The 12054-nt window shown below is 39.6% G+C and overlaps 1 protein-coding gene and 1 long non-coding RNA gene across 3 annotated transcripts in view; one reads left to right on the plus strand and one right to left on the minus strand.

Moving 5' to 3' along the window:
• Positions 1-12054, plus strand: part of rasal1 (RAS protein activator like 1) — a 41453-nt gene that overhangs the window by 9672 nt on the left and 19727 nt on the right. For both annotated transcript variants that reach the window (XM_079516244.1, XM_079516243.1), the window contains 5 exons: positions 7362-7491; positions 8849-8930; positions 9375-9515; positions 9676-9767; positions 11364-11481. In XM_079516244.1, the coding sequence (XP_079372370.1) occupies positions 7362-7491; positions 8849-8930; positions 9375-9515; positions 9676-9767; positions 11364-11481 (563 nt within the window). The remainder of the gene's footprint in view (positions 1-7361; positions 7492-8848; positions 8931-9374; positions 9516-9675; positions 9768-11363; positions 11482-12054) is intronic.
• On the minus strand, positions 1343-5958 carry LOC306933879. The gene is made up of 3 exons (XR_013791261.1): positions 5761-5958; positions 5475-5691; positions 1343-1404 (listed from the first exon to the last, which is right to left on the minus strand). It is a non-coding gene; the product is annotated as an uncharacterized lncRNA (long non-coding RNA).

Consider the following 12054-nt stretch of genomic DNA (forward strand, 5'->3'; position numbering starts at 1 on the left):
ACCGATGTAATTATATGATAATTAATTTTCGTAATTATTATGAACCTCCCTGCCAAGTCTTGTAACTATAGCTATTATGGTGTCAGAGAAAAAAATACTTGAGTTGGACTTTTAGATCTTCCCATGTTAAGTGAATGGGGAAAATGAATTCACTAATTAATTAATATCAATTCAACTATACAACATTTATCTATAGCAAGCACACCATTCCCGATGAAGTCGGTCGATTTGAAAAGTCCCCCCATTTTGTGTTTCCTAGAACTGTAATTATGAAAAAAAATTAATGATTTTTTTCAGACCTCCAATTCTAGGAAACACAGAATGGGGGGACTTTTTATTATTTCCACACAACAGCTCTAAGGTATATTAATGACATAGTAAAATGTTGAAAATGGGTGGTTTTCCCCTTTAAGTCAGAGGCATTCACCCTGGAAATCTTAATTATAGCGGCTCTCATATAATGTTATGTATTGTTACATATACAAATAATAAAGTGGTGAAAGAACATAACCAGCTGATCAGTCAGTCTATCATATGATTCTAAAGTAAAGGGCCCCAGCACGAAAAGCTACTATAGTGTACCCGCATACGGCCTGTTTTGAAACCGAATATAGCTAAAGTATAACATAATTCTTAAAACACCAAAAGGGTTTCCCGCCCGTCACTACACCATTGGTTCTCAAAGTTGGGGTCTCAGCTGGTCCTTAGAAGGGTAGAAACTAAAATCAGCCAGATAATGTATCATTCATATACTGTACAGTACTATGCTGCGTGAATAAACATACAATTTGATAGCATACAGTAGATCACCCAGGTTTTATGGTTTTTCAATCCCCACACGTGTATGTATAAGTGTTGCAACACTTAAAATGTAGAATATGAAATTTTAACGGTAATATCGTATCGATATCGCAATATTTGGCATAAATACAGAGATATGAAATTTTGTCCATATCGTGCAGCCCTACTTGTAATCCAGAGCCCATAGAGTATAGACAGAGTTAGGACAACTCCGTTCACTTCATGGGGCCAGTCCTCTTCTACATAGACTTCTATTGGCGAATAGGGACACCGGAAGTTTACAGAATCTATTGTAGTCGATAGGGCTCGCTGCGAGTACATGAACCACGTGACCGGGCTGTTTTCTGCCCCCTCAATGTCGCAACTGTCTATACTCTATGGCTCTGTTGTAATCCAAACGTACACGCGTGTGGGTATAGGGATAGGGTGGCCTGGCTGGGTGTATGACTTGACTACCGCGGCCTGAATGATTCAGCCCTGCAGCCCTGGTGTGAGATATGATCTGGACAACAGATGTCAATATGAAGTTGAGGATAACATCGAGTTGTGTTGCACCACTTAATTTTAAGCATTGCTTAACAGATCTCTGATTAAATCCTTAACCTGTGATTAAAATCCATTAAACTGTGATTAATTAATGGATTAAACTTTGTTGTGTGTCTGCCATCTTGGTTTTGTGCTGTAAATAAACAGCAGCAGTCGTGAGCATCATTAGCGTTACTATTTCATTCATATTTGAGAATGTTTAAATTATAGTGCCTGCAGCAAACAAATATATAATAATAAAAACCATCTCGCTCGCTAAAAACAACAGACGTATAAGCTCAGAGCTCAATTATTGTCATTACAGAGTCTTTGCTGAATCTGTACCGCCTTTTAAATTCATCATAATCATAATATTCGACTGGGTTTAGACGGTCCCTTATTTTTCTTTGAGGTGCTCTTTCGTTTTCTCTTTCGTTTTCATGAAGCCATCTGATATATGCTGCCATGTTGTTTTCATTTAAACCTCCTCTCCTGCTGGTTTAGAATGAATCCCTTATTGATACTTAAATCAAAGTTTAAAGTAGTGGTGCAACAGGATTGACATTAATCCAGGTTTACTGTGAAAATTAAAACCAAGATTAAAAAAACAAAACCAAGATTAAAAGGATGGTTTAAAACTAAACCGGATTAGTGAAAACTAGGTTTAAAGTTTGGTGCAACTGGATCTCCTTTCTTTCGTAATCTTTTTTGTCATCAGACGGACAGCTTGGTCATATACTTCTCTCCTTGTTGACGTTTTGTTAACTCATCCTCCTGCCGTTAACCCATTGGTGGAAAGTAACTAAGTACATTTACTCAAATAATGTACTTAAGTACAATTTTGAGGTATTTGTACTTACTTAACTGTTGAACTATGCAGAACGATTTCCATGTTATAATAGTGTGTTAGCCTACATATTTGACTACCGAGTATTACAGTTGCAGATTGTGTTTGTTGCATACTGATTTGTCTCGCTTGGCACCAACTCACATGGCCCTGATTTCTGTGATTTACTGCAACATGTTGCTACGGAGTCACTCCCTCTCAGGCATCTTTTTAGTTTGGCTTTCAAATAGTACCCTTGCTTCTCTAAAAATAAATAAATAAATAAATATATAACAAAAAAACAAACATTGCATGGATGCACCTGGGACGTATCCTCAGTGATGAATCCCAAGGTCATCAGGGTTTCGGGTCTCTCAAACATCATACCCCTCACTCAGGTGACCCAGCCGGGGTGATCAAGTCCCGATTTATGTCCCAGTAGCTACCCTGAATCAGTCCCATTAGGAAAAAACCAGGGCCACACAATCCGTTGCTCCGGAACTACTCTGCCAGGACTGGTAGAACCAGATTCTGGCGCGTGGAAGGACTAGGCTCTGTGGGTTGACTCCTGTCCGGGCCCCTCCTACATCTCACCAGGTCCACTCCTGCTCTCACCAGGCCCAGGACCTGTGCGTTGCACCAGACTCCCAGCACTATAGGCACTTCATTCAGAAGTGGTGGATTATAATGGCCCTCCTAAAGGCCTCACCAAGGGTTTTTGGGCTTCCTCCTCACGGAGGACACAGGCTGGGGCGCTAACCCATACTGCTCACCCGGGTGCCGTCTATGTGTGTATATATACAATACACACAAAAATCATCATATCATCATGTCATACACCATCTTTTAAACTACCAAATCAAATGTAATATGTTCTGTAGATAACAATGTTAATAATGTTATGTGTGCCATTTGGCTTGGAATACTGTTGTAATAACTGTCTAGGAGTGGATAGAAGCGCAGATCAATTATTAGTTTTATTCACCTTCACTTACAGCAGTGATACAGGTTAGGCATGGTATTCAGGAGTACACCTGAAATACGTCTGAAGACATTGTATTAATGAGTGATACAGCTGAAGGCATTGTACAGCCTGGTGGAGGCATTCAGGAGTGATACAGGTATACAGGAAGTAATTCCCCTGAGGAAAAAGCAAAGAACCTTAGAGGCCTACTCCAGAATTGTTTTTGAACAAGAAACGGGTGCTCCTTGGAGCACAGGTCTCTGCAAGACCGGGTTGCTTTACCCAAGGCCCACAGAATTTGGTCATTCATAGCCACTTAGAATTGTATTTGAAAATCTTGATCACATGACCCCAGAGATAATGTGCACCAATTTGTGTGAGTTTGGGACAGAATCTGAGAAAATCTGTGAAGAAAACGCACTATGGCAGAAAATGTGATCTGGAATCCTGGATCAAACATGGCCTATACGTGTCATGATCCAAGGAATCCGGGGAAACAATATGTTGATTGTACTGTATGGCATACGTTTCAAGAGTATTACATACGGCATTGTCCATTACTGTTCATTGGAGTGATGTGTCAACAGTCACCTTCTAATGCATGTATGCCCCGAATGATACGCACTATCAAAATTCCGCCTGTGGTGTTTTCAACGGAAAGGTCCAGAGATCATGTGTACCGATTTTTGTGAGATTTGGACAAAGTTTGTAGGAGGAGGAGCAAAAAGTGTGTTTTGGAGAAAATTCAAAATGGCGGAAAATCTTTCATGACGCAAATGGGCGTGGCCTATATGGGGAGATGCGTCATGACCCAAGGAATCCAGGGACAAAATAATTTTGAGGCCGACCGATGTAATTATATGATAATTAATTTTCGTAATTATTATGAACCTCCCTGCCAAGTCTTGTAACTATAGCTATTATGGTGTCAGAGAAAAAAATACTTGAGTTGGACTTTTAGATCTTCCCATGTTAAGTGAATGGGGAAAATGAATTCACTAATTAATTAATATCAATTCAACTATACAACATTTATCTATAGCAAGCACACCATTCCCGATGAAGTCGGTCGATTTGAAAAGTCCCCCCATTTTGTGTTTCCTAGAACTGTAATTATAAAAAACATTTAATGATTTTTTTCAGACCTCCAATTCTAGGAAACACAGAATGGGGGGACTTTTTATTATTTCCACACAACAGCTCTAAGGTATATTAATGACATAGTAAAATGTTGAAAATGGGTGGTTTTCCCCTTTAAGTCAGAGGCATTCACCCTGGAAATCTTAATTATAGCGGCTCTCATATAATGTTATGTATTGTTACATATACAAATAATAAAGTGGTGAAAGAACATAACCAGCTGATCAGTCAGTCTATCATATGATTCTAAAGTAAAGGGCCCCAGCACGAAAAGCTACTATAGTGTACCCGCATACGGCCTGTTTTGAAACCGAATATAGCTAAAGTATAACATAATTCTTAAAACACCAAAAGGGTTTCCCGCCCGTCACTACACCATTGGTTCTCAAAGTTGGGGTCTCAGCTGGTCCTTAGAAGGGTAGAAACTAAAATCAGCCAGATAATGTATCATTCATATACTGTACAGTACTATGCTGCGTGAATAAACATACAATTTGATAGCATACAGTAGATCACCCAGGTTTTATGGTTTTTCAATCCCCACACGTGTATGTATAAGTGTTGCAACACTTAAAATGTAGAATATGAAATTTTAACGGTAATATCGTATATCGTATCGATATCGCAATATTTGGCATAAATACAGAGATATGAAATTTTGTCCATATCGTGCAGCCCTACTTGTAATCCAGAGCCCATAGAGTATAGACAGAGTTACGACAACTCCGTTCACTTCATGGGGCCAGTCCTCTTCTACATAGACTTCTATTGGCGAATAGGGACACCGGAAGTTTACAGAATCTATTGTAGTCGATAGGGCTCGCTGCGAGTACATGAACCACGTGACCGGGCTGTTTTCTGCCCCCTCAATGTCGCAACTCTGTCTATACTCTATGGCTCTGTTGTAATCCAAACGTACACGCGTGTGGGTATAGGGATAGGGTGGCCTGGCTGGGTGTATGACTTGACTACCGCGGCCTGAATGATTCAGCCCTGCAGCCCTGGTGTGAGATATGATCTGGACAACAGATGTCAATATGAAGTTGAGGATAACATTGACCACTTCTGTGTCTTAGGGTCGTTTGCACCAAGAAAGATTAAATAAAGCTTAGTTTAGTGTTAATCAAGGATTTGTTGATCAAGGATTAATTTTAATTTGAGTTGTGTTGCACCACTTAATTTGAAGCATTGCTTAACAGATCTGATTAAATCCTTAACCTGTGATTAAAATCCATTAAACTGTGATTAAAACTTTAAACTGTGATTAATTAATGGATTAAACTTTGTTGTGTGTCCGCCATCTTGGTTTTGTGCTGTAAATAAACAGCAGCAGTCGTGAGCATCATTAGCGTTACTATTTCATTCATATTTGAGAATGTTTAAATTATAGTGCCTGCAGCAAACAAATATATAATAATAAAAACCATCTCGCTCGCTAAAAACAACAGACGTATAAGCTCAGAGCTCAATTATTGTCATTACAGAGTCTTTGCTGAATCTGTACCGCCTTTTAAATTCATCATAATCATAATATTCGACTGTGTTTAGACGGTCCCTTATTTTTCTTTGAGGTGCTCTTTCGTTTTCTCTTTCGTTTTCATGAAGCCATCTGATATATGCTGCCATGTTGTTTTCATTTAAACCTCCTCTCCTGCTGGTTTAGAATTAATCCCTTATTGATACTTAAATCAAAGTTTAAAGTAGTGGTACTGTGAAAATTAAAACCAAGATTAAAAAAACAAAACCAAGATTAAAAGGATGGTTTAAAACTAAACCGGATTAGTGAAAACTAGGTTTAAAGTTTGGTGCAACTGGATCTCCTTTCTTTCGTAATCTTTTTTGTCATCAGACGGACAGCTTGGTCATATACTTCTCTCCTTGTTGACGTTTTGTTAACTCATCATCCTGCCGTTAACCCATTGGTGGAAAGTAACTAAGTACATTTACTCAAATAATGTACTTAAGTACAATTTTGAGGTATTTGTACTTTACTAAGTACGGTATTTATATACAACCCAGGCATATTTCTTGCAGTGAGTTATTCTAGGTTTGTGCTGGCTAGCATGACGCCATGACCAGACAGCTGTGACAAAATAAGAGCAACATGCAAAAGAGATGGGTTTATTTTTAGAGACAGGAAATTCTATTATCTCAACATTATAAAAAACAAACAAATAAAAGCACCAGATTGAGTTGTTCCTTAGAGTGACTAAGAACAGTAACAGACTGAAACAAGATTAAAAGTTTCATAGTTTGATAAAAATCTGTTGCTAAAACAGATGGAGGGACAGCAAACATGGGCACATTATAGAGCGTCGCAGTCCCGCCTCCTACCCTGGACCAAGGACTGTCTAAAGAGGACGAGACGCGAAGACCGTACGGGCGACGCCATGTTGCTTATAGTGCTCCATGGAAGGAAAGAAACATGCGCAGTTGAGACCAAGGAAGCTGAACGCGGAAGTGTTGGCTACATATAGCCCATTGCACATGTTTCTTTCCTTCCATGGAGCACCATAAGCAACATGGCGTCGCCCGTACGGTCTTCGCGCCTCGTCCTCTTTAGACAGTCCTTGCCCTGGACCAGGAAATGAAACCCAATGCATTTTTCCCATAGACATTTCTTAAAGTATTTATTTAAAGACGGTTACACCGCGGACAAAGCCAACTCGAGTCGTGACAACTCATGACAACACAAACAATATTTTGGACCAAACAAAGAAGAAAAACAACAAGTGTTGTAACCTGCCGTTGTTTTCTTCTTTCTAATTATTTGTTTGGTCCAAAATATTGTTTGTGTTGTCATGAGTTGTCACGACTCGAGTTGGCTTTGTCCGCGGCATAACCGTCTTTAAATAAATACTTTAAGAAATGTCTATGAGGAAAATGCATTGGGTTTCATTTCCTGGTCCAGGGTAGGAGGCAGGACTGCGACGCTCTATACTGTTGAGTTTTCAAATGACGTTGCTCAATACACTTGAATATATCACCTATGTTCTATGATCTTTGTATTCACATACTCGACAGGTTTCTTTGTTTGCTCTCCTGAAAGTCCCACTTTAAAGACAAATATCATTAATGCTAATTCTGTCATATTTATTTTTCCAGGAATAGACAACTGGTTAAACCTGACCAGGGTGGACCCTGATGACGAGGTTCAAGGAGAGATCCACCTGTGCTTGGAGGTGGTGAAAGATGCCCAGCGGATCTGTCTGCGTTGTCAAGTCATTGAGGCCAGGTACTACGTGTTCTATTATGTCCAGTGCTATATGTATTCATCCATGTAGCCCAGGCATTACATTACATCACAATTTGCACTCTACTGGCCCTGGTGTTATGACAGCAAAGACTGAGTGTAAAGTTTCTCATATGGTCAATAAAGCTTTAAGCTAAGTGAAAAAAAGAGAAAAAAATATATCTACTAGATTGTTTTCTTCAGAGACCACCTGTTGAATTGACTGGCCAATAAACAACACTGAGTCATGTCATGTTACACAATAGAATCTGTGAATCAGGGGTGGCTTGTTTAAAGAGAAACAGGCATGAAAGTGACCATAAGAACACTGCTGAATTGCTGCAATGACTGTAAAAGTCTTGGTGAGAGAATTGGGTCCGCACTTGTACCAAGTGTTGAGAATGCCTTCATTCTAAATTACCCATGTGTTTTATTTACCAAAAGGGGGGATGTTACTGTACATGCACGCACGCACAAATAAATAACAAATTATTCACCTTCACAATGTTTTTCGGCTCAGGGCTCACTGCCAAGAAACAATAAAAATACAGACTATGAATTGCATTACTCTGTTACACAGACAGACCTAGGTTACTTCCCTGTTCCCTGTTCTCTGCCTCAAACACCAGAAGACATTCATTCACTTGAAAGACGATATGGTGCATGCATAACGTGTTTTGACTATTCTCGCATTATGGGCTGTCCAAACTAAGCACTATAATTATAACTATGAGCATATCATTCACCACTGCCGTCGTTATAGTTGTGGTGTGGACCCACGCCATCCTCTTGAGCTATAATGGTTTTCAAATACATTTCTTTATAGTGACAGTATAGTGCTTAGAGTGGGCGGCCATTTAGTCCTATTTATTTTTTATTATATACGGTATACTATTTTTCATTCAAATGGAATACTGCGCTAAATTATGGTTTCGTTTCATTTTGTTCACCAACGTTTGACCTTAAAAGTGAATAGCCGCTTCCAATAGAGACAGCAATGTCATCACTATCTCTGTCCTCACATTATGTGTCACAGGCTCCTCCTGCTGTCTCTGCTTTTTAGTGCTCTCAGTGCCCCATCTGTCTGTCCCAGGCCAGTCTCTGTAGCTCTCTGACGAGGTGCTAATTAGTGTGTCAAACAGGGCTTACCGTATGTCTGTTATTCAAACGTTAATTCATTGTGCGATGAGTGTGACTTAAGGTTGAAATAATGAGGTCAAAACACATGGGAGGATTTGTCACCTTGCAGAACCTAATTAAATGTCGTGAACCGGTAATTTGAGACGTTTTTTTTAAGCGTCACAGCGATAGCAAGTGATATAGTAAGTGCTGTTGACGTTTTCTTTTTATCACATCACAGAGATTTAGCGCCAAGAGACATCTCTGGAACCTCAGACCCATTTGCCAAAGTCATCTTCAACAACCACAGCGCTGAGACTTCGGTGAGCTCTATACCATGTGCCTGCTTGTATGAGGTTCTTTAAAAATATATATATATATATATATATTATGCCTTTATTGATAGTACAGTAGTCAGACAGGAAATGGGGAGAGAGAGTTGGGGAGTGACACGCAGCAATGGCCGTCGGGATTGGGACTCGAACTCGCGGCTCGCTGTTGTATGCTGAATAGAACCAGAAGTGCAAGGTTTCACTCTATAATAGCTGACCATTTTGTCAATATGATACCTTGAAAAAACCCAGAAGTGATACAATTATTATTTAACTATATTATTATTATTATTATTATTATTATTATTATTATTATTATTATTATTATTATTATTATTATTATATAAATAACCTTGGTCTTCCAAATACAGTATATTATATTTGTGAGACCAAAGTAAGCTGAAGTTTTTGACTTGCAATCCCTTTTTCATCAAGATCATTAAGAAAACCCGGTTCCCTCACTGGGGAGAGACTCTGGAACTAGACCTGGAGCCAAGGGAGCTCAGTGAAGATGGGACAGTTACTTTAGAAGTCTGGGACTGGGACTTGGTGGGCAAGAATGATTTCCTGGGAAAGGTAAAGATTTATGAATCTCTGCAATCCACCTCTGCAGCGGATAAAATCATCTGCATTGTCCTTAAGGTCATTTGTGAATATTAGTGAACATTTTCAACAGAGACATTCAGCGCTCCCATTGTGGTTATTGGTTTGGGGTGCTTTTTGTTTCCTCCCATAGGTGGAAATTCCTTTTGCTTGCTTGCACAAGACACCTCTGTTGCAAGGCTGGTTTCGTTTGCTACCCTTGGGAAACAATGATGATGATGCTGGGTAAGGATTATGGTGTGTGTGCGTGCGTGCGTGCGTGCGTGCGTGCGTGCGTGCGTGCGTGCGTGCGTGCGTGCGTGTTTGAAATAGATGGATAGATAATCAATAGATGCTGTAGATGTGAGAGAAAGAGAGAGAGAGACATAGAGAGAAATGTGTTTTTTATGTAATGAAGGTATAGTAAGTTGTTTTTAGGGTCATAACAAGGTCTCTGTTGACATGTGTTCTTGGAGATAATTTTAGAAGTATGGGGGCTGAGATTACAGCAGCGACCCACAGCGTCAATGTGAAGCTAACCTCACATGTTTGTTACAGAATGACTCACAGCTTTATGGGGGAGTTTATTTAAGGGATGACAATGCTGGGGTAAGGCCTGTAATAGAATAGGACCACCATCCTACACTCTACACATTTACTAAGCCACCCACTGACTTGACATTTATGGTACTTTCATTGCTGCTAATTATCAGACGATTATGAGTGTCTCACCTTACAATGATATGATAATATCATGATAATGATTTGAGGTATAGTTTCGAATCAGAAATCTCCCTCATCTTAAATCTTGGACGTATTTTAATAAAAAAACTAATCTGTATGGTAGAATATGATAATCAAAGGTAGGGTAAGTGATATTTATTTTGTTAAAATAAGTGTTAAAGGTCTGGTGACAAAAAACATGAACTTAACTAAGCGAAAGTAACTAGCGGCAGCACTGGAAATGAAAGATAACTAAACTAAAAAAACATTGCATGGATGTTTGACATCGCATGGATGTCAAATCAGCTAGTGGCTCCTCAAAATAAGACCTTGTGGCGTGACAGACCTAACCTCAAACTTAACCTCGGCAGGGAAGATTAAATGTTGTTAAAATGTAGTAAACAGTAAAATGTAATAAACACTAAACAGAAACGGCCCTCATTTTCAGGTCGGGATAACAATGTTATCCAATCAGGAGAGAGAACTCTCACAGGATACAGATAAACAAGTGAAACCCACCTCGAAAATGATTTTTTTGTTTATTTAAAGAGCCGGAGAGACTGGGAGTCGTGGAGACCCCAGTTACTGAACAAACACTCTATATAGCAATGATTACTCTACCTGCATTCCAGAGACACAGAAGACTGTTCAGTGTTATGGCTCTAATATCTAGAGAATGTTGAAAATCATTAAGAATGCACAAAGGTTTTCCTGGAGCTCATTTGATTGGACAAACATCTATTGTCTTTCAACTTCAACTTCAAAGTACTTTATTTTTCATTTCGGAAACGTCTTTTGTGAGGTGGTTAAAAGACAACAAGAAATCACAATACAAGTGCACATGCTATAAAACTTTTAAAAAAACTACATTTTTTTTTTGCTGTACATACTGCATGTGTAGCCTAGAAGTTGTTGGACATACTGTGTAGATAGTTCTACAGTTCAAGTGAGCAGATAAGTTTAATGTTTTCTTCTTCGGTCATAGTCATCGCAGAAATGTGATAATAATTATAGAGTGAAAAATCTTGTGAGCTTCCATACCATAAAAAGGAGCTGGACATCAGTGTGTGAAAAAACAGATGAAGGGGCCGGCCTCATTACGTCCCTGTCTCTTCACAGGGGGAAACTGGGCGCGTTGCGTCTGAAGGTGCGCCTGGTGGAGGACTGTATCCTGCCCTCCATGTACTACCAGCCTCTCATTGACCTGCTGGTTGAGTCAGTCATCTCCCCTGCGGAGGTCAGTATCCCTACTCTCCTGACATTAATTACCGTTAACATACCGGCGACCCCCGGGGACCCCCACACGGTAACTCTGTCATTTCTCGACCGTTTCGGACGCAGGGCGGCTCGCCGGAACCGGGCCGGCACCCTGGGCGCATTCCTGTGGGTCTGGAAGTTTCGGGGACCCTCCGGGGACGCCCACACAGAGTTGCACCACTTACTTCACACGGGTGTGATTTTTATTTTCTAGACAGTCAGTCTGCCATGTCAACATTCATTTTAATGGACATACCAGTACCTCATAAAAAAATCCAACATATTTTGATTGTCCATTTGTAATATTTTCTTACATTGTTATAATGATCATTAGACTATAACCCAGCAATACGCAATAACCACCAGACTCACACCCCAGTCAGAGTTCAGAGTTTTAATTGAATGTAGAATTTTGTGCAGGATGTCATACATACAAATGTTGAGGGGCTTCATTTATTTGACTACATTATTTTTAAATAGTTTATTTTAAATCAAAAATCCTGTCTCTCACACTTATGCAAGTGTGCCAGTGATCACCCTCCAAAGGTTGCCT

Source organism: Electrona antarctica (assembly GCF_951216825.1).
Source record: "Electrona antarctica genome assembly, chromosome: 12".
Taxonomy (NCBI): domain Eukaryota; kingdom Metazoa; phylum Chordata; class Actinopteri; order Myctophiformes; family Myctophidae; genus Electrona; species Electrona antarctica.